Genomic DNA, 23,667 nt, shown 5'->3' with positions numbered 1-23,667 from the left:
TTAAAATGTACCAGTTCAAACTGTTCACTTGTTTCTTTGTAGAAGTATTTCCTGAAATGCAAGTTTCAGATTCTGACCATGACTGGGTGATATTAAATTTGAATGTGACTGGATATTATAGAGTTAACTATGATAAATTAGGTTGGAAGAAATTAAATCAACAGCTTGAAAAAGATCCTAAGGTAAGTTTTATTTTTATACCTTTTACTGAATATCATTAATACTGTACTCTCTAGACTTCATAGGCTGAGCCCTTATTAACCTGACTGGTGGGAACCTGACCCCTTTGCCACCCCTCAATACCAAGACATGCTGGATTTTTTTTCTTAGAAAAGAGAGGTTTTGGTTGTATGTATTGTGTTTATGAACATTAATCTCACTTTTCCATAATAATTTTACCTTTCTAAGTGAAAAATCAAAATAATTTCTGATTAACTGTTAATTTTGTGATCTTAGGCAAGTTACTTAAATGTTCTGCTTCAATGTCTTCACTTTAAAATGGGAATAATACCATATCTTTCTTATTCCTTGTGAGAATTAGAGATAAGGTAAGTCAACAAATACTTTAGATGTCTAGGGACTTCCCTAGTAGTCCAGTGGTTAAGACACTGTACTCCCAATGCAAGAGACACAGGTTCAATCCCTGGTCAGGGATTAAGATTCCCCCATGCTACCTCGTGTGGCCAAAGCAAAAGTCAAAACAAAAACCTTTCTAAACACATAATAGGTACCAGTACATAAATGCTAGAAAATGTTAATTTTCTAAAAATTGTATTTTCAATCTTCTGGCCAAGGAGATAATTTAATTCACAAGATATCAGTGATAATCCAATATCACTTTAAAGTTATCAAATAACTGTAAATTATTATACAGTATATAAAAATTAAAATATTGGCTAGCTCTTATCAGTCAGACTTTACTTGGTTGAATTAAACCAAATCTCCATTAGTGGAGATGGATGCTGGCTTAGAAGTCTGTAGAGTTGGCTCTGCTGTGAAATCTGGGGCAGTTCATTTAGTCTCCGTTTGTAAAACTAGTGTGTTGAACTAAAAGATATCTTAGGTGTCTCTGTCGTCAAAATTTCTGTGAGTCACCCAGCGAGTCTCTGGCAAGAGAGGCAGTGCACAGAACTGGCAGAGCTTGGGTTCTGGGTCAGATCAACTTGTGTTCGTATTTTTGATCATCATTTACCAGATGCGTGACCTTGGGCCTCTTATTTAGCCAGTCATGCCTTGGATTCCTTGCCTGTATAATAATGGGTATGATGGACCAATGTTAAAAGCTTGTGAAGATTAAATAAGATGATGTATGTATGATGTTTAACAGAAGCCTAACCCAATTCAGGCATTCAGAACATGATCAGTAATTTTGAAAGATTTATCACTGGGCTTTTGAATAAAGGTACAAAAACCAGCTGTAGTAATTACTTTATTTAAAAATCTTTTTCAGAGTAGCTAAATTTTTTTTCATTTCTAAGGGCAGTCTTAGCTATGGAAACACTAGGTCATGCCATTATAGCAATGATTTCTTGAATCCCTTGTAGATTTTACTTATTGAAAAACTGAAGTCAGTTATTCCTACAACATAATTGCTGAGCAAACAAAACATTTCTACTATTAATATTAATCTAGAAAATGTAAGTACTATTATTACTGCCAGAAAAGATATGTGACTACTGCCAAGGAAAGAATTAGGCTTGGCTTGTACAGATGCTCAAAGGGATGTTGTGAAGATAAATCTTCTGGGACCACATATATGAATATGCTTGGTGGGGGTCGGGGGTGGGGTATTGCTATTGAAGGAATGCTGTCGGAAACTTTGGGACCCTTGGGACACGAGCTGAGATGGTCCTGTGGCCTGGCAGTCTTGGGGAGCTTAAACAGAAGCCTGAGAAATTAGGCTGGCCGTTGACTCCTTTTCATGATTCAAAAGGCTCTATTGGTGGTGCTGTGTCGAATTGGGAAACTCTTGAGAAGAGAGATACCACTGAAAAGAGGACCTCAGCATTGCCAAAATAGTGCTAAGTAATATTTATTTAAGGCTTTCTATGCCAAAAAGTACCCTGACAACAATTTGGACGTTGTGATACAATTAATGTATACTTTTTGTTTCGGAGAGGCCCTTTAAACTTGGCTCCCTGTTTTATTTTTTAACATGCTGTTTTTCACATAGTATTTTGGCAGAACTCTCAGCCATATTTAAGCCATATGATTGATGTCTAAAGGGACCGCTTATCAAAAACAGATGTATAATAAATAAATTATGGAAATCATCCTTAGAAATGATCATTTCTCTGTACATGAGATAATGCACATGAAAGTGCTTTGTAAGCAGCAATGATCTTGAAATGTTGTTATTATTTTGAAAGTTATTTTTCTACTAAAAATGTTCTCATCTTTTCCTGAGCATTTTTGGATCTCATCTGCAGGCTATTCCTGTTATTCATAGACTTCAGCTGGTTGATGATGCCTTTTCCTTGTCTAAGTGAGTATATTTTCTTCTCTCATCATTTAACAGTGTAGCTTGAAAAATTTACAAAAATAATAACCTCATCCCTATGAAGTTGGCTCCTTAGCTTATACAAGCCCTAACTTATTAAGATTAGGGTGAAATTCTGTGGTTATTGCGAAATTTTATGATATAAAAGATGCTGGACAACATGAATGGACCTAAAGAGTGAAATATTGAGTGAAGTAAGTCAGACTGAGAAGAAATATCATATTACATCCCTTACATGTGGAATCTAAAAAGAAATGATACAAATGAACTTACTTACAAAACAGAAGGAGACTCACCGACTTAGAGAAAGGACTTAATGCTTGCCGGGGGAAGGATGAGGGGAAGAGACACGGAGTTTGGGACAAACACGTACACACTGCTATATTTAAAATAGGTAACCAACAAGGTCCTACTGCATAGCACATGGAACTCTGATCAATGCTATGTGGCAGCCTGGATGGGCTGGAGTTTGGAGGACAATGGATACACGTTATGTGTATGGCAGCGTCCCTTTGCTGTTCACTTAGAGCTATTACAACGTTGTTAACTGGCTATAGCTCAGTACAAAAGAAAAGGTTTAAAATCTTTTTAAAAAGTTGATGGAATATGCAACAGCATAGATGAACCTTGAGGACATTATGTTATGTGAAATAAACCAGTCACAGAAAGACAAACACTGCATGTTTCCACTTATATGAGCTACTTAGAGTAGTCAGAATCATGGAGACAGAAAGATTGGTGATTGCCAAGGACTGGGGCGGGAGGGAGGGAGGGGCATGGGGAGACACTGTTTAATGGGTGCAGAGTTTCAGTTTCACAAGATGAAAAGAATTATCTAGATGGCCAGTGATGATAGTTGTACATTATGAAGTTACTTTAAAACAATTTTTTTGGAGTACAGTTGATTTACAATGTTAGTTTCTGCTATGCAGCAAAGTAAACCATTTATACATATGAATGTAATTAATACCAGGGAACTGTACACTTTAAATGGTTAGGAAGACAAACTTTATGTTTTGTGTATTTTGCAACAATAAAAAATTAGAAAAAAAAGACAATTCAGAAAAGGTCATCATCAGGAAAGAGCAATAACATCTACTACTAATAAAAAACGAAAGCCACAGGAAATAATGTTTTTTATAACAATTTGACTAGAAGGAATATATGTTCTTTGTCAAGTCAAAATTTGGTGGTTAATTATATGAAAGTCCCATGTATTTTTGATTAAATTAACTTTGGTATAATAAGATTTAAAGTGATCATGGAGAAATTTTGAAAGGGTCTTAAAGGCGCAGTGAAGAAAATTTAATGTTTTAAAAGGAAGTCCTGGGGGGAAGGGAGGATAGACTGGAGTTTGAGATCGACATGTACACACTACTATATTTAAAATAAAATAAAGCGCCTTTCCATGATAAAAAAGAAAAAGGGGGAAGCCCTTAAAGGAAAATCTTTAGAAGGATGCAGTAGAGACGATGTAAGGAGGAAAAGGTAATAGTGTTTAAATATTTATAGGATTATTACAAAATGTATAAGAATCATTATTTTAAAATCTAGATCAAGAGTGAAAACTTAGGTAACATACATGGAGCTCAGACTTGCATTTGTAAAGACTGTTAATGTTCAAATGGATAAATTTAGGAAGATTATGGAAGATATTTTCATATGATTCTAAGATATTGGAAGTTAAGGAAATAAAGTCACTGATATATTAAAAATAAAGAGTTTCTGGAAAGAAGTAGACTATCAATTAAGACTTTGAAATAATTTTTGTTACCCACAAGTGATGGCTGTATGTGTTTTTAATGAGCCTAAATTCTAATGTATTACAGAATGATTGATTTCATTGGTAGTGGATTTACTCTACTGCTAATTTTCTAACCAGGGAAATGAATGTATGTTCAGAATTTAAATTTTTAGACAGTAAAGCTAAGGAGTACACATAATAAATTATCCAGTGTATTCTCTCTTTCCTTCACCTGTTGTATTTCTTGAATGAATGCATATTTTATCCCTCCTTTTTTCCTACTTTCCCCTCGACGTAGAGCACATTTCCCCACCCACTACTTCACTGAAACATTTCTCTGATATTGCCATGAATTTAGTATTGTTAACCACATCCTCCTGCAAACTTCTTTTTTGACTTCCTGAGACTTCAGTGTGCAAATGTGGTTCTCCTCCCGTATCTGACTTCTTTTTCAGCTGCCCTGAGCATCTTTAAGACCAGTCATGGTTATGTTATTTTCTTCTATCTTTCCTCTGAGTAATTCTTGCCTTCTTATGGTTTCAGTGATCATTTTATTATGTATATGTACAGTGCCCACCAGATATAAGGTATTCAATAAATGTTTGTAAAGGATATGTTGATGACTTCTAAATCTATGTATCTACTTATCTCCTCCTGTCTTCTGCTCATCTTGAGGTTATTTAAATTCACTGAACTTTATTTCTGTCTCTAAATTGCTCCTACTATCAATCTCTCCTTGTCAAAGCTACTACCATTCTTCCCATCTCCCCCACTTGAAACTTTAGAGATATCCTTGACTCTCCTCTCTCTCTCCATCTCTCATCAAGTCACTGTGTCCTATCTATTCATTCTGGGGATCTGGGGAATGTCTTTTGGATTCTCACCTCACTTACCACCTTCATTGCTTCCTTGCTAAGTCAAATTTGCGTCACCCTTTGTCTGGCCTGTCACATTAGCTTCTAGCTGTTAGTCCTTTAGAATTCCATCCTGTCTTCTGCAGCACAAATGGAAACAAAATTTTAAGGCATCAATTTCATGATGTTACCCTGATTGTTTAAATACCTTCCCACCAAATGTAAATTCTTCATCCTGACAGTCAAGCCTCTCCACACTTTTGATTACCTATTGGCCCCCATCTCTCAGTACACACGAGAGAAATTCCCTGCCTTGGTTAACTTGGTCTGCCATGAACCCACGCGTTGTCCTAACTGCCTTCCTCTATCTTTCTACTCATTCCAATCCTACCCTTCCTTCATTCTTTTTTCAAGTTCTTCCTCCAGAAAGCCTTCCCTGTCCCTCCCATCACATGCCTATATTTTTCTTCTTTGCTACTTTATTGTATTCATTGACCTTTAATCTATCAAGCTGAAATGGAGAGCCTGTCAACATTGCTTGGGTTCCACCTTATCAATGAGATGGGGCGTTTGTCCTCTAGCTTCTTGATTTCATATACCTTCTTGAAATCAGACACTGAATCATATAGGAAACATGGAAAGTGTGCAAATCATTTAGCAAGGAAAGGCTTTTTTGAATCTTTGTTGTTTTTTTAAAAACCAAACAGAAATGATTATATCGAGATTGAAACAGCACTTGATTTAACCAAGTACCTTGCTGAAGAAGATGAAATCATAGTGTGGCATGCAGTTTTGATGAACCTAGTAACCAGGGATCTTGTTTCTGATGTGAACAACCATGATATATATCCATTGTTAAAGGTAAATTATTTCTTTGTTAGATGGTTTTTACAAATAATTCTTTTGTTTCATCTTCCTTCCATATTTTAGATAGCATCTCTCCCAAAATAAGAGACTGTTAGTTCTGTATATATCCATTTCCTTAGGGACAGTTACTTATTCTTAGAAGAAAATACCTTGGTCAGAGAACTGCCCTAGGAGATGTATTTGAGAGAAGGTGCTGAGTTCTTGCTGAGGTGTCAATGTGTCTTAAGAAACCAGAAGTGGATGGAAATGGTATACTTCTCTTTTTTTATAAAGAAAGCATAGTGTCTGTTAACAACTGTTTTCCTAAAAGATTGTTGGTAAACAGAGTGACTTTTCACGGTTCTATATCCATAATTTATATACTCTGATTTATAAGGCCAGCACTTAAAACCAGAGAGCTATATTCCAGAAAAGTAAATATTTTGAAGCTGTTTTTGATGTTGGGAAGAGAGATGCAGAAATTAGAGTTAATGAATGAAGAAATGACTGTGCCATCTTGTCCTTATAAAAGGGGAAAATAGCATCAATAAAAGGGGAAATTTCCATTATTAGGTCTTTAATGGTGATCCAGTGATCATAAGCTAGATGGCATAGGAAAAGCCTAAGTTTGGGAGCAGCCTGTCGGAGATTTGGGGACCGCAAACAAAATAGCAGATGTGTTAGGTGATGATTTCAAGTGAGTTTCCAGGGCCATCTGAGAGCAAAATCATAAGCACCTTGGAGTTTCAGACTTTCTTCTATCTAGTGTCTGAAGTGCTGTTGTGAACGTACTTGAATGTGGGCATAGTGACCAGTAGAAGGCGCTTGGATGTCTGTGGGGTTGAGGTGGCTCATTGATGACATCTGATCCTTGGCCCATGAGTAAAGAAGTAAAAGCTCACTTTTGTTTTTAGAGAATTTCAATGAATAATACTATTCTGAGGGATGTATTGGTAAATATATGACTGTTAAAATGCTGTTATTTACCAGCCAGCAGCTCAGTTAAAGAAATCTTATTTTGGATCCAGAGTTTACATTGTCCAAGGCATAAATCAGTGTTCCTTGTTTTCATATTTTTATATATATATATAAATATATACATATTATTATGTATAATATATTATACATATATTACATATATATATATACACTAAGCATGAAAGTTTGAAAGTTTCAAGGTAGAAAGTTTGTCTTATATTTTTCCCTTTTTTCCCTCTATTTTAAAGACAACTAGAAATTTTGGGGTGATAGTAAATGATAAGAGTGGCTAATATTGATTAAGCTCCTACTATGTCCCAGGCATTGTGCTTACACACATCATATTGTCTACATATTGCTTTCATATGAAGAAAGTGAACCTAAAATGTTTAAAAAAATCAGTTAAACATTTAGTAACAAATGAAGTTTATTTCTGAAGAAATATCTGTCACCTCTCTGTTAATGTCTTTTCAGACAAAGGGAAAAGCAGTGCAAATTGAGTGTTGTGAGCAGAACTAACTAATATTCTCTTTATTGTTTATAGAAGTATCTGTTGAAGAGACTTATCTCAATATGGAATACTTACTCAACTATAATTCGTGAAAATGTGACAGCCTTGCAGGAGGACTATTTAGCTCTGTAAGTACTTTCTGAACAATGACAATTGAATTAAATGATTCATATTAATGGATAGGTTTCCAGATTCATAAAATAAGATCCTAATAGTTAACGATTCACTGAGAGATTTGTGTGCAATTTGAGAATAGTAGCTTTGAGATTGGTGAGCTACATATATCTTAATGGGAAATAGTAGTTAGGGATCTTAATTTACCTGCAAAGCACATACGTGTACACACAGTTGTTTATAGCTTTATATTCTCAACTATTATGCTACTGGTTGAAATCTCAAGTAAGTTGTACTATTGGTGAAGAGTTGTGGAAGACACGGGAGGAGCTGGAATGGAGAGTGGATAGGCAAGTTGTCTGAGCGAACAGAAAGGCCCAACCAGGTAGCACCTTTGTTAACCAGCTGTGGCCTTGGCTCTGCTACACTGGCCTGAAGCGACCTGTTTTTGGTAGCATCCTGGGGCCAACCTCGGGAGTTAGATTGTGCTTCCAGAGAATTGCTTCTTGCTGCTGCCAGCTTGGGAAGAGTGGAGAGAGGGGTGAATGTGTAGTGAGTGATCAGAAGGCTTCCACCCCTGGTCTTACTACTGCTGCTTATCAGACGGTCAGGCCAGGCAGAGAGCAAACCGGAGGGAGGGTGGGACAAAGGAGATTTGGCTCTTGTATTTTCAGGAAAACTTCCGACCCTTCTGAATTCCTTTACCTCTGGCTCCAAACTGCAGGGTGTGAGGAGTCACACATCACACTTATCTGGATTTATCATTGTTCCTCTCCGTGTTCTTTTGAACCCACTTTCTTTGCAATCATAACACATACCTCTGCTCAACTATAAAAACAAAAACAGAAACCTCCGTTCCTTTTCTGGGGATGACATTAATAGCCAGGAGGAGCAGAGAGAAAACTGGAAGCTGAAGTGAGGGAAGGCATAGTGTCAGAGGAGAGAAATAAACCATTCCCTCTGTTTTCATGTGTAGAGAAAGAACCGTATTTTTAAGTGTATTATATCAGATACTCTAAAGTCATTTTTTTTAAATCTGTAAGCCAATTGTTGTATGAGAGAGAAAAAATAAATTGATAACAGATGTGGTGTATGTGTACACCCGTGTGTGTTTGAGGGAGATGAAGGATGGCAGTAATTTATTTCTTACCTTCAAAAAACTACCAGCCTGACAGCTTATTTGGTGCCTAAGAGCGTCTCAGCAAATATTTCCCTGAGCCTTAAATATAGTTGCCATCCACAAAGGCTGTTTTTTAACAAACCTGATATTATTGGAAGGATGTTTTTAAAATACCCATCTTTTTATGAAACACATATTCTTGGAAGCAGAAAAAAATAAATATAGTAATGAAAAATAAATGTTCTTTGACTTTTCCTTCAAGAATATCACTGGAAAAAGTTTTTGGAACTGCATGTTGGTTGGGTCTTGAGGACTGTCTTCAGCTGTCCAGAGAACTCTTCAGAAACTGGATGAACCATCCAGAGAATGAGTAAGAGTCGTATTGTAATTGCCCTTCTTTTTGCTCTGTTTGAGCACCAACAGTGTCTCTCAACGTTTCATGCCTTTACTTTGGGAAGGAACATTTTGTTTTTACTTACATAATCTCTTTCTCTTTTTATTCTTTTTCAAATATCCTTTAAAAACAGATACACGCACACAGAGAATTGTCTCATGTGGGTCTGTGCATAACAATCAGTTCAGTCCAGTCACTCAGTCGTGTCCGACTCTTTGCGACCCTGTGGACCGCAGCACGCCAGGCCTCCCTGTCCATCACCAACTCCCGGAGTTTACCCAAACTTATGTCCATCGAGTCGGTGATGCCATCCAACCATCTCATCCTCTGTCGGCCCCTTCTCCTCCTGCCCTCAATCTTTCCCAGCATCAGGATCTTTTCTAGTGAGTCAGTTCTTCACATCAGTGGCCAAAGTATTGGAGTTCCAGCTTCAGCATCAGTCCTTCCAATGAATATTCAGGACTGATTTCCTTTAGGATGGACTGGTTGGATCTCCTTGCACTCCAAGGGACTCTCAAGAGTCTTCTCCAACACCACAATTCACAATAGATCAGAATTTATACACTGAAATCTCACCCAGGACCTCTCATTACCAGTGCATCCCCTAATAAGCACCTGTGCTTATTTCAAGTCTTACTTAGGTTGTTCTTTATGGTTATTTATTCATATATATAAAAGTGCATCAGCGCATCTCTATGTTTTCAGCCTCATTGACAGCTGAGACTCATACTCTGTCATTTTGGTGTTATTATATTACCGTGAATATATGCCCTCAGATGGACTCTTAGAAAATGTGATAATAATATATGAAATCAAACAGAATTATCAGCATACACTGTTGGTACTATTCTAATTTGTTTCTCCCTCAAATCTCCTTAGTTTCTAAACTAATTTGATGACCTCAAGATATTAGTGTGAATGACAGTTTCCACAGTTGCTTTTCTAGATTCCAGCTTTTGCTATTCATATCTGAGATTTTCTAGATATGAAATATGAAAATGAAAACAGATTTTCATTTTTTCTAGATTTATACTTCTAAATATGTGGCAACCTAGATTAACATATAATTTAACTACTATGAAAAATATCATTGCATGTTATATCTTACAGAATACCTAATCCAATTAAAAACGTTATTTTATGTTATGGCATTGCCTTGGGAAATGATAAAGAATGGGATTTTTTGTTAAAAATCTACAATAATAACACAAAGGAAGAAGAAAGGATTCAACTTGCTTATGCAATGAGCTGCAGTAAAGATCCATGGATACTTAACAGGTGATTATTGTAACTTAACTTGAAAAGGTTCTTGGTGGAGGAATGCAATTAATAAACTAAAGGGAGAAAAACAGACATGAGCTAATGTAAGAATTAATATGAAACATTATTTATGCGCCACTAACTTAGAACCATACAGGATTTTTAACTCCACTTATATAAATGTATTCTTTCTGTTGAATAATTTTTACATATTTATTTTCTGCCAAATGCACTTTTGCAGATATATGGATTATGCCATCACTGTGTCTCCTTTCACTTTTAATGAAACAAATGTCATTGAAGCTGTTGCAGCGTCTGAAGTTGGCCGATATGTTGCAAAGGACTTTTTAATCAACAATTGGCAAGCTGTGAGCGAAAGGTGAGGAGGAAATGTGAAACCGCCCTTTTCTTTAGGTCATCAGTCTGGTGCTAGGGGCTCAGCTTTAGTCTGGCTAGGTCCCTAAAGGCCTTCACGTTGCCTAGAAAAGTGGTTGTTTTTCCTGCTAGTGTCTTACCACACACTAGCTTTGTGGAAGATAAGGTCACTTATCCTTGATTTTGGCTTTCTTTGTGAATGTAGTTTTGCGTGAGATACCTATCTACCTCAGTTTCCCCATTGTGCCCACTAAGAATCTTGTCTTCAGAGACACAGATTAGAGTTAAGTCCTGTTTTTTGGTATGAGTGTACATTTTCCATTTTGTGAAGTACATCGCCGTATCTTAAAGAAACAACATATGCAACATATTACTACATATGCTTGGATGCTGAGCTTGTGTCTTTTGTCAGATTCCCTTTATATATTTGGGTTCCATATTATTGAACGTTTTATGTCTTTCACCTTTAAGATTAAATAAGCCTGTCAGGTAAAATAGACATTGAAATGCACAAGTCAAATAACTTACCTTTAATAATTGTTCTTTCTAGAACATGACTTAACCATACATTCTTTTTTGGGAGGGGGAGGGAATCAAGCTATTTTACTGATGGTCTTCGGCAGACAGTCAAAGGGCAGGGAGACAATGAGGTCCAACATCCTTCTGCTGGCTGGAACCTCCCCAGCTTCATAGTCACTGAAAGCCTTAACCATGCCTTCTTAAAAGCCCAGAATTAAGACACAGCTTCACATTACTTCCCAGGCTCAGTGCTTCCTAGTGCCTGGCACTTGTGTGTATTTGTAAGTGTTGAGGACTTTTCACATGGTGCCTGTCAGTCCAGGGTCACATCCACACTCAGACAGGTGAGCATAAGCACGAGCCTGACACTTTCTAATATTTTGTACTTAGTCTTCTCTGACTCTTTGCAACCCCAGGGACTGTAGCCCACCAGGATCCTCTGTCCGTGGAATTTTCCAGGCAAGAACACTAGAGTGGGTTGCCGTTTCCTCCTCCAGGGGATCTTCCCAACCCACAGGTCAAACCCAGGTCTCTTGTATCTCCTGCATTGGCAGGCAGATTCTTTACCACTGACCCCCCTGGGAGGCAGAGCTTTGTAATTACCTGGAGTGGCTGATACATCTAAAGGCTTCCAAGCCCACCTACTCCTTGAAAATCAGAATCTGTCGGAATAGGGTGCAAAATCTGTAGCTTTCATTAATCCCCTGAGTGACCCCGGTGTAGTTTAACAAGGAACTGACTGGCACCAGATTAAAAAATTAACTAAGGCTGCATTGCTCAATACACTGGCTACTAGCTAACATATGGCTATTTAAATTTAAATTAGCTGCAATTAAATAAATTTAAAATTCAGTTCCCGACTTGTACCAGCCTTGTTTTAAGTGCTCAGTGTGGCCAGTAGCTACCGAAATAGACAGACCAGAGAGCATTTCCATCCTGGAGAGAATTTGACTGCACAGCCCTGCTCTATGGGGTAAAACAGCCCCTCGATTCATTTTCCCTCTCTTTCTATACCATACAAAGCAAATGTATGCTCTTGCAAATGGCTCTGAGCAACCTATGGGAAAGATTGCTCTTAATTTAAATGTGTTTTAATTTTTATCCCTCAGAAGAATTTTTTCTGCATTTGGAGAGCAGAAACATGTTTGCAATACTCTAAAAAGTCCATTGTCTAGTAATTTATTTAAATGATCTAACTGTAATAACGAGTATAGAAGGACTTCCTTTTTTAAAAAAAAGAACAACTCTAAATGGATATTTCATCATCCCTGAGAAGTTCTTAGAATTATAAATGCATTCACTTTTAACCATGGCTTAAATTTTTTTATCTTTTAACAAAATGCTATGTTCATAAAATAGATGTTTTTCTTTTCTATTTATGATAAATTAATCTCAGTTCACTCCTCTTGCCCATTCTGCTACAAAACGTCTTTGAGACTCAAGTAAATTTGCCTTCTACATCTAAAAGATTTATTTTTAGGATTCAATATATAGTCACCAGTCTTGCTGAATTTTGAAAATGATTTTGAATGTATATGGATTGTAAGAGGACATAAAAGTTCAAATTAATAGTCAAATGTTTTCTACATTGAAATGGCACCAGGATGCTTACCTTATTCTTTGTATATCAGAATATTTACTTATCACTTATTAAACAGTTATATTTGACATGAATAGTTGTATGTCACCAGTCTTCATAAAATGACATGAGACAAGTAAACAAATGCTATGACAAATTTTGCATTTATCTTATTTAAGTGAAAAGGATTTATTCTGAATTTGCTAAAATGTGACTAATCACTTGTGAGTTAGCTTTGAAACTTGTGTTTCTCCAGAGTGTTTCACTGAGCATTGTTCATGGAAGATACTGACAAGCCTTCTGCAAACAAGGGAGGCAGTAGCCCAATCAGTTTGGAAACTATTTTAACTCCCTCAAATTCCCAGTGTATGCTAGCATCATAAAGCTCCGAGAAGCCCGGCAGAAGGAAATCTAGCATCTAGCCCAGGGTCTTGTCACTGTGATCCTGCTTTGCACTGTCTGTGCTAACATAACCTGTCATTCTGCCAGTAGATCAGTTGTTCCAAAACAAAGACAGATGAGAAAGTAAATTTTCTAACCCTCTCATCTGGAACTGAAACTAGACCAACATTTATTTATTGATGGCCCACTAGTTAACTTTTAGGCCTTGGTTAAAAGTTGTATAAAATGGAAGATGTTGTATGTGATCTACTCTAAGGTTCTTTCTGGTAATAAATGTTCTAGTTTTTCTATGCCAGGCACAGTTAGCTCAAGCTGTTGTAGGGGTTGTAAAGTGATGAAGACATGGTGTCTGATAAATGTTACCGAGGACAGATGGAAAGGGGATTGAGAGAAGAAGGGGGCTTGAGTTGGAAGAAATCACCTTCTGTGAGGAGGGGAAGACACCAGTAAATGCCGGGAGGGCAGGGCTGAGAGTCTGACTTGGGACGGGCCTCATAACTGGCTGGAGCGTCAGGCCCTGGAAAGGAGGAGATAGGGCTGGTCAAGCGAAACAGTGGAGACACTGCCCGTAGCAGTCCAGGGACATCTGTTTGCAACTGAGCCCAAAGCTCTTCCCAGGGAGCCGGATCTGAAAATGTATGCAGGACCATTTGCCTGAGTAAAACGGTTTCCTCTTGGCTTCTCACTCCCCTGTTCAGGGCTCTGCTCCGGCAGCCGTGGGGCATTTAGTTCATTGTTAGATGAGCGATCTTTTGGATCCTGATCCCAGTGAAGGAGCTTCCATTAACCATAAAGACATCTTTCAGGTTACAGAGAAGTCACCATATACCTGCAGCTGTGGATAGACCCTATGGAAGAATGTGTAAATAGACGTAAAGCAACACGACTTTTTGTGATGTTTTATCGGATGCGGTAGAGAGGTTATTTGTATTATCCTTGTTACCTTGCTTTTGAATTTTATAAAACAATGTAGACTTTGTGGCCTATTGGAAAATCCTAGTTTTACTTGAATATAAAATATAAAGTATCATCTGTTTCAAACTGAATAAACCTTACCCTCTTCTTCCCCAAATGCTTAATTTCTTCTCCAGATAAGTTTTCTATCTTCCCAAAACTTTGTGCCATTTTATTTACTTATTCAATTTTTTTGTGCCATTTTAATTGGCAGCACTTTTCTCTTTCTTTTTTTGATTGCTCCAGTTTATTTCTTTAAATTTATTATTCATTACATATTATATATAATAAATATGTATAATAATAATAGATGAATTATAACAATATAAATTATATACATATGTTGGCTGAGCCACACAGCATGCAGGATCTTTGTTCCCCCACCAGGGATCGAACCTGTATCCTTTGCAGTGGGAGCGTGGAGACCTAACCACTGGACCAGTGGGGAATTCTCTCCAAATATGTTATACTGGCTGAAGTCTTAAGCTTAAAAACTTACACTCATTTTCCGTTTACTCTGTTGTGTTTCATGATGGGGAACATGGAGCTGAAAGGGTTAGATTGGAACAACCTAGAGAATTAAGATGTTATCAGAGTGGTGTGCTGAGGCGCTGGAGGGCCCATTCCCATCGCCTGTCACCGGGTGAGGCTAGATGCCTGGGTGCCTCCATGCTTGTTGCAGGAAGCCAGATGTGGCAGGAGAAGGGATGGGAGGGGAGGACGGACGCGAGAAAGGAGGGAGGCGGAAGGTGTGGAAGGTGAGACGGACTAACGTTCCCCATCACCCTGGCTAGCACTGAATGTTCTAAGTTTTTTGAAGGGGCAGCTATACTGACAAACACTGGCTCCTGCCTTCATGTTAATACGCTTGACTACTGGCAGGATAAACTATTTGTAACATATATTTTCTTGTTGAGTTCTATTTCAGAGAGATTACTCTCTCAACAGGAGTGAGAAATCATCTGTCTCAAAAATATCTCCTCTTGAAACTTTCAAGAATAGGAAGGAATGAAGAGTGCCTCGTACCCTGATAGGTGCTTCAACACACATCGTCGCATTTAATCTTCACACCAATGCTTTTAACTATATGTGATTCCACATTTTGACAATTTATAAGTTGTCCCAAGGTGTCTTCAAACCCAACTCAGCTTTTAGCATAGCTTTTCTCTTTATTTGGTAGAAAAATGACACATTTAGAAATGCAAGTAGTTTTCTTCTATTTCCTACCCTTTTTTTTTTTTTTTTTGGAACTCAGTTTCTTTGCAAATTTTGTCAAATTTCTTGAGTCATTTCACAGGCTTTTTATACTTGGTCAACAAAAATGAAGAGCTAAGAAACATTTCCTCTTTCCCCATAGAAACAGGTTTGCTTGCCTGAATTATATGTAGACTGTCTCTTGTTTTTTGAAGTAGATTTAGTTTACCTTACAGCTGGGAACTTGCAAAAGGATGAAAGCAGTGTTCTCTTCCACCTTTGTCATCCAGACGCCAGTGTTAACTCTCAGAAATTTTAGTTTCAAGTATACATTTTGGGAGTAAGTCAGTTTTGTGAATCAACTATGAATAGGACAAAGGCAATTCAACCCTTTCTTGTCCATTCCATTGTATTAACCTATTTTAATTTTCTTTCTTTTTTAACGCATCCAAAAGTCTTTCTTTACTTTTTTAACCACAGCAGCACTCCGAGCAGGTATGTGTCACTGTCTTTCCATAGCAGTGCTTCGTGGCTGTTTGTCAGGCAGTTCTTGTCAGGAGTTCAGGGTCGCTAAACTAAAAGGGGAGTTTCAGTGGCCAGGCCTGTCGAGGGGGCTCGGGGAGACCCAGAGCACTGACCGTCGGGGAGCCCCAGCATTTCCAGAATCTCTGAAGATGCGGCTCCTCTTTCCAAAAAGCACAAATACAGAAGCTTCAGTAAGCTTTCAGGGCATTTTAGTCAGAGCTTCTGAAACCGATTCTACATTAACTACATTTTTAAGGAAGGTACTTTGAATATTTCCTTGTTCTCTTTTAAATTTTCTTAATTTTGGATGTGTGACATCTATTCTAACCCCTTCATTTTAAAAGAGAAAAGCAGTTGCTATTACTGATTTTAAGAAGAGCTTTTTATATTTAAATGAAACTTTTAAAAACCATGTGTTACATAAATCAGTATTTATAATTACTTCTTTGTGGTAATAGACTTTTCTACAGCATGGACTTTCTATTAAAAGATGAAGCTAAACTACTTTGTATATGGTTTTGCTTAGATCTGGGAGACAGGGATTCATAGGGACTGTGTGCTCAGCATTTACCTGCTGTACAGCTTTGTCTTACAAAACGTTTTCCTCTCCTGATTAGCGTGTTGTTGCTCTGTAGGTATGGAACGCAATCATTGGTTACCCTACTATATGTAATCGGGAGAACCATAAGTACAGATTCACAGATCTTAGAGGTAAGTAGTATAGATATTGTGAATTATGACAATGTAGAAGCCATTTTTATGTAGTTTGGAGTTGCTAAAATTAAAAATAATAAGCTTATCTGAACTATTACCTTCTGTGCTCTATTGATGCTATTATCACTGTGCAGGAAATGTATTTTAATTCTGCCTTGCTCCTGAAATAGAGGCCATTCTTATTCATGGAGGGTTGGATTTCACCATTTCTCATCTGCATCAATCCAATAGATTGTGGCCTCCGCACCCTGGTCCTATCTTCCCTCCATCCCATCCATCATAGTATTGCCGCTCATTGCCCTGCTCACAAAGCTTCAGTAGCTCATCATAGTTCTCACAAAAAATTTAGAAGTCTTTTCATTAGCACACAAGACCGTTCATAATCTGGCTGCCTTACTCGCCATCTTAATTTTTGCCCTCTTCACGAACCGTTTCAGAGAATAAGAAACATAGGCACCTCTGCACACATTTCCTTTAGTTACACTGTTCCACTTAGAAATTTTCTTAAATTATCATGTCATTGCACATTTCCTAGATTTCAGAAGCACTGTACCTTCTGTCTCATAGCCTCCTCATGCCTGTCTTTGGCTGGATAATTCCTAATCATCCTTTTAGACCCTGCTCCAAACACAAACTCTAGGACATTTTTAATTAACTGATTGACACCCTCTCCTTCATGCACGCAAATCATCCTATGTCGTTGTTACTGTGAGAGAGGAAGAACTGATAGTTCCTGGAGGAATGATCTTTGCTTGAGTTTTGGCCTGCCTGAGGCTGAGCTGTCAGGACATAATTTATCAGGGATTCCCCAGACGAGAGAGTGAGGGGCACACCCAAAAATGCTGAAATGACAACTCCTAGAAGCAAAACTGAGTTGTGTTGATCTCTTCAAAAGTGCCTCAGTTCAACTTTGTGTCTACAGAACCCAGTGTTGCTGTTGTTATTGAATGAGTGAGTGAAGTTTGTGTAACTTTAGCACTCCCCAAAGTTCTAAAACTCTACAATCACTGATGGTCCATTTCTCTCAAAATGCAAAAATGGATTTAGTAGTGGTTCAGTTATTGCAATTTTGAAAACAAGTAAGTTAGCTCCCATGAATATCCTTATCAAAAACCGGTTAACACTCAACAGTCCTGTTTGAATCAGTTCACATGGTAATATCGAAAATAATTGCTAAAAAAGGAAAATGAAAGTCACATGAGTGCTTTTCCCTCCATACCAGCAGTTTTTAATCCACTCTCACATCTCTTGACCTGGTCTTTCTACTCTACCCTGCTGGAGCCTGGCCTCTCTCATGCTCTCAAGCACCTATGAAGCCCCGTCCACTGTCCACAGCCCCACACTCCCCTCCTGCCCCCTGCAGACACCCAGTGTTGGGCAGTGCTGCTGGCACGCGGCTCCCGCTGCCTGCCAGGAATGCCCAGGTGTAGGGGGTGGAGAGAGAGAGGTTTGCTCTTGTTCCCTTAATCTACTTTTTCCTAGAACCTTACTTTTCTTCTGCAATGCAGTTAGGCATGACAACCCTATTGTTACTTAATTTCAAATATATTAAAAGTTTAAGTGACCTTTTGTGAAGTTTGTTGGCTCTGTGGTAAAGAATCTACCTGCCAATGCAGGAGACTGGGGTTTGATTCCTGGGTCAGGAAGATCCCCTGAAGAAGGAAATGGCAACCCACTCCAGTATTCTTGCCTGGAGAATCCCATGGACAGAGGAGCCTGATGGACTTGAGTCCATGGGGTCGCAAGAGTCAAATAAGACTTAGCGACTAAAAAACAGGGGCAATTTAGTTCAGTCGCTCAGTCGTGTCTGACTCTGTGCGACCTCGTGGACTGCAGCACGCCGGGCTTCCCTGTCCATCACCAACTCCCAGAGCTTGCTCAAACTCATGTCCATTGAGTCAGCAATGCCATCCAATCATCTCATCCTCTGTCCCCTTCTCCTCCCGCCAGGAGGAGAAACAACAGGGTACGCTATCATTTTATGGTAATGTATGTTCTGAGTTCTTATCCAGTGACACAGAAATAGACTTTTGAAATATATCTTATCCACCACTTGGGGTCTGGCTTGTATGTAATATTGGAACAAATGTTCTTATAACTGAATGCTTGACCTGACTCAGTGAAGGAGTTTAGCCAATGGATGATCTACTATCAATACTCTTAAGGATAACATCTGTAAAGAAACAGATGCTGTATGCTGGGTTTGAGCTCTGGAAATTATGTTATTTTTGAGAAGAGGGAGGGTCTCCTGTATCTCTGTCCCCAAGTCTGGTCTAATATCCAACAGGAATCAGGAAATCTTTGTTGAACACCTACTCTGTGCTGCAGGGGGAATAGAGCAGCATATAGAGCAGACAGATTTTCTACTTCCTGGACCTTCCTCTCTACATCGGCTTCTTCAGGACAGGTGTATTCTTCGTCACATTTTCTCAGTCACAATCTACTCAGGAACACACATTTCTACTCATTCCAACGGCCATTCATCCATTTGCGAGATCACGCTACTACCTAACATGAACTGTGGCTTACTGTGTCTGAGTGAGAAGTTCAGTTACACTGATGGACTGACCATCTATTTGTTCTTTCAGCTGCAGCAGTTTTGCAGTAACATGTTGGAGGAGCACCAGAGACTCACAGTTCAGGCCAAATTACAGACAATAAAGAACGAAAATCTGAAAAACAAAGAGCGAAGTGCCAGGATAGTGGCGTGGCTACGGAAAAACACATAATTTAGTGGTGACTTTCAGCCTTTGACTTGCATATTATAATGTGCTCACAGTTTTGTCTTCCAGGATTCTCTGAGTCTGGAAAACCACACGTTTTGTTGTTTGTATTTCAGTCACATTTGCTGCTCAGAGTCCTGTTCCTCCCACGTCGTCACATTTGGCCCCGTGGCTCAGTGACTGTTGGGGATTTGGCCAACCATGCTGCATTTCTGGGGAAGATTTTGCTTCATGTCAGGCTACAAACCACATAATTTACTTTAAATGCCTTGGAAAAACAAATTTACCTTGCAAAATTTCGTTTATTCTGTTGTGAAGGCCAGTGGAATATTACATCATTAGCTAAATGAGGGCATTCTTTTCTGAGGGAAACACAAATTTGCAATAACTCCAGGGTTTATTTAGTTCAATACTGAGAAGAGTAATAAGCAAATGACACAACAGTGTAATGAAACAGAAACCAGAAAAATAGTATTCACTGGCAGACAGAAAAGCCAAAGAAATGCAAATTTTAAAAAGAACAATTTTATGAGCCACGTTAAGTGCCCCAGAGGCAAGAAACAAGTCTCCTCCTGCCCCTGTCTCTCTCCCCAGTGTGTGCTGCATTGTCCCGCACTTTACTGGCTACCGAACCTCCTGGTGTCACAGAGAGACTGGGATCATAGCACCCAGGAAGTCCCCGTAGGATCGCTGTTGTGGAGACCAGATGGAGACCAAGGCTCTGCTGAAGCTCTGGACTATATACTTCACCTGTGGGATGGACTGTCTTTCAGCCGCAAAAATAGTGATGTCAACAGACAAATAGCAATTATGGGCTCATCTCTAGTGCAAAGGAAAATGGTCAAATAAAGAGAAATAGAACTAAAGGATTAACCAGAGCATCATCTTTACAACTTTGCACTCATGGGGATTAAGTTTGAAATGTGGTTTTGATTGGCCAAATTGAACCTGTTTGTAGTCTGGACAACTTTAAACATTGTCATCAGTCCCAGTGTACAGAATTAGCTCAGTTTTGTTACCTCTGATTTAATCAGGACCGCTAAGGCAAATCACCCTACTCTAGACTTTGTGTGTCTACTGTTTTAATTCTCATTTAATTTTGATTTTGTTTTTACAGAATGGGGGTAAAACTACAGATCTCCTATCTACCTCAGAGTGATGCTGTAAAGATTAAGGATTATGTCAATGAAAAGCCTCTATTTTTTAAATTTAAAAAACAATTGGAATATAATTGCTTTACAATGTTGTGTTAGTTTCTGCTGGGCCACAACATGAATCCGCTGTGTGTATGCTTATGCCTCATCTCTCTTGAGCCACCCTCCCACCCCTCCCATCCCATCCTTCTAGGTCATCCCAGAGCACCGGGCTGAGCTCCTTGAGTCATATAGCAGCTGCCCTTTAGAAAAAAGCCTTTAAATATGTCATATAAGCTCAAGGCAATGTGATCTAAGGGTTGTTTTTTTCCTGTTTCTTCTTTAAGTTAACACAGTCAGAAATTAATGTGCAAGACAAAAGCTCACTTTCATATTCACTTTCCAAGAAGATTCTCCCTGGGAGGGAGTGGGAAACTATGGGACGTGAGAACAAACCAAAGCCGTCTGTGCAGACTTGATCATGGATTGTGGGTCCAAGAGAGTGTTCTTAAATTCAGCAATTTAAAATGTAGCAATAAACTGCCTCCATGGCTTCAAATTATTACTGTGCAATATCTCCCTGTGTCTTTTTAAAATGTGCAATCTATATTTCCTGTGTTTCTTCCAATCATCCGTCTCATCTTTCCATCACTGAGTCACATATCCACTCCACTGCTCTCCTCCTCCCTTCCTCTCCTCCACCTCCCCCCCTCTCTCCCCCTGGGTCCCCTGTCCTCCTCCTCCCTTCCTTTCCTCCACCTCCCCCCACCCTCTCCCCGTGGGTCCCCTGTCCTCCTCCTCCCTTCCCAGTCCCCTCGGCCGCCCTCCCCCTGGTTGTCCACGGCCCCTCTCCTTGGCCTTCCTCCCCTACTGTGCTCTCACTCCACCAGGCGGACGCTGGTGCTTGGGGGTTTGAGTGGGCGCTGATGCCTGTTAGCAGGTGATGCCAAGCCCTGATCCTACCAGAGGAGCACCCTGGGTGCTTCAGACCATCTGCGGACCAAGTCCTATTATACCATAGCTTCTGTAGTCATTATATAGCACTGAAAGTGTTTATTCAAACCCAGTGCCCAAATATTTTGCTGATAGTCCCTCCTCTAAATATGAACAAGAGTTTTGAACAATATACACTTTCTTGTACTTGGATGAAGCCAGTTATTCCAGATAAGCATTTTATTATTAAATCATACCTTATATTTAGTATAAAAAGAAGTAATTATTGATTACTATGATAGCAGTTAAGTCAGGCAGTGACACTGTGGCAGATATGTCTAAATGATAGAAATACTTTAATGACCAATCAACCAGCTTATCTACTAGCACAACTGTAACACAATTTTTTGACCCATCCAGTTTGCTTTACACTGTTCATCCTAAAACAGGTTCATAAGATACACAATGTATTCATGATTTTTTTCAAGTTGACAACCAGAAATTAAAGTTTTCCTTACAATCTTATCCTTTTTGGCTCCTCAGACCCATTTGGTGACTTTCCGTTGTTGACCTTAAGTGAAAGAACAAATGCCTTAGTCTTGAGGACTCTGGATGCTCTGTAACTTAGAGCTCTGGGGCCAGTTTGTACGGCAATTTATTCTGAAGAAGGAAGAAGCAAAATGAGCTTTTAAAAGCTCTGCTTGATTACTTTTCCTGTTTACTCCAGTAAATGCTATCTTTTTTTCCATCCAGATTCTAGCAGGATCATCCCAAGCTTTAAGAGAGGCTTAAAAATAAATATAACTGCTCCTTTGTATGAACGAATTATGTAGCATAGTCAGCAGCATTAGAAACTACACATATATTGCCTCCAGCTCGATCTTCTGTCCAATTACACAACATTCAGCAAAGACGTTCTTCACTGCACATGTGTTGAAAAGTTATTTGGACTCTTCCTTTCCCCTTCCTTTCATAAACAGGTCAGTCCTGAGTGCGAATTGAGGGGCAGCTGGAATAGGGTGTAACAGCTTGAGTAGGTGAAGAAGGAGTCCAGCCAGCAGGGAGCAGCTTGAAGGGTGAGTAGAGCAGTCACACAGGGCAAGGAGCTAGCTTATGACACAGACCGTCAGAGCCCACACAGGGTGAGAGTGGGGGAGTCCCATCGTGGGGTGGAGAGGACGTTCAGCATAAGTTACCAGTGCCTGAGGAGAAAGAGGAAGGCATTCTATGGGATGGCGGAGAGGCAGAGATGGAAGCATGGTTACCACTGGGGTATGGATCAAATAAGACAATTTACAAAATGACAATAGGATCCAGATTTCTCACTGCTGGAGAAGGGAGTTGCAGATATGCAAAGGGAAAAACTAGAATGAACCCTTTGTTGTTGGATTGAAATTGAAGGTATTATTAGCAGTTCTCAGAGTTCTCAGTAAATGGATAGATTTACACATATGGCTTCCCAGGTGGCGCTAGTGGTAAAGAACCCACCTGCCAATGCAGGAGATATAAGAGATGCAGGTTTGATCCCTGGGTTGGGAAGATCCCCTGGAGGGGGGCCTGGCAACCGACTCCAGTATTCTTGCCTGGGGAATTCCATGGACAGAGGAACCTGGCAGGCTACAGTCCATGGGGTTGTAAACATACATGATCTCACACAGACACAAAATTAAAGAGAGAAAAAAAATTTTTTTCTTGTGGTGAGAATTCTCCATTTACTCTCTTAACTTTCATATATAATACATATAAAGCAGTGTTAATTATATTTATCATATTATACATTACAGCCCTAGTATTTATTATCTCTGAAAGTCAAGATAATATATCTTTTAATCTTATCTTTTGAATACCTTCAGGTAACCCCTCCATCCACGCCACCCGCCCCCCCACCCCTACCTTTGGTAATCATAAAAATCTGATCTCTTTTCTGGGAGTTGGTTAGTTTGTTTTTGAAGTGTATGCATAGTTGCTTGGAGAAGGCAATGGCACCCCACTCCAGTACTCTTGCCTGGAAAATCCCATGGACGAGGAGCCTGGTGGGCTGCAGACCATGGGGACGCGAAGAGTCGGACACGACTGAGTGACTTCACTTTCACTTTTCACTTGCACGCATTAGAGAAGGAAATGGCAACCCACTCCAGTGCTCTTGCCTGGAGAATCCCAGGGACGGGGAAGCCTGGTGGGCTGCCGTCTGTGGGGTCGCACAGAGTCAGACACGACTGAAGCGACTTAGCAGCAGCAGCGGCAGTTTACTCTCTCAGTTGAGTCGGACACTTTTCGACCCCACGACTGCAGCCC

The 23,667-nt window shown here is 39.3% G+C and overlaps 1 protein-coding gene across 2 annotated transcripts in view; it reads left to right on the top strand.

Annotated features, from left to right (window-relative positions):
- LVRN (laeverin) overlaps positions 1-20,637 on the top strand; it is a 67,203-nt gene extending 46,566 nt beyond the window's left edge. Inside the window, exons 12-21 of one of the 2 annotated variants that reach the window (XM_043920555.1) lie at positions 43-182; positions 2,430-2,485; positions 5,806-5,959; positions 7,467-7,561; positions 8,930-9,037; positions 10,172-10,339; positions 10,563-10,700; positions 16,505-16,580; positions 19,172-19,319; positions 19,423-20,637. In XM_043920555.1, coding sequence (XP_043776490.1) covers positions 43-182; positions 2,430-2,485; positions 5,806-5,959; positions 7,467-7,561; positions 8,930-9,037; positions 10,172-10,339; positions 10,563-10,700; positions 16,505-16,580; positions 19,172-19,312 — 1,076 coding nt within the window. In that variant the 3' untranslated portion in view covers positions 19,313-19,319; positions 19,423-20,637. Of the gene's footprint in view, positions 1-42; positions 183-2,429; positions 2,486-5,805; positions 5,960-7,466; positions 7,562-8,929; positions 9,038-10,171; positions 10,340-10,562; positions 10,701-16,504; positions 16,581-19,171 lie in introns of both variants that reach the window. The other variant, XM_043920554.1, reaches the window with a different exon arrangement.
- Positions 20,638-23,667: the final 3,030 nt, after the last annotated feature.

Source organism: Cervus elaphus, chromosome 12 (assembly GCF_910594005.1).
Source record: "Cervus elaphus chromosome 12, mCerEla1.1, whole genome shotgun sequence".
Lineage (NCBI taxonomy): Eukaryota > Metazoa > Chordata > Mammalia > Artiodactyla > Cervidae > Cervus > Cervus elaphus.
This window is presented reverse-complemented; position numbering and strand designations above follow the sequence as displayed.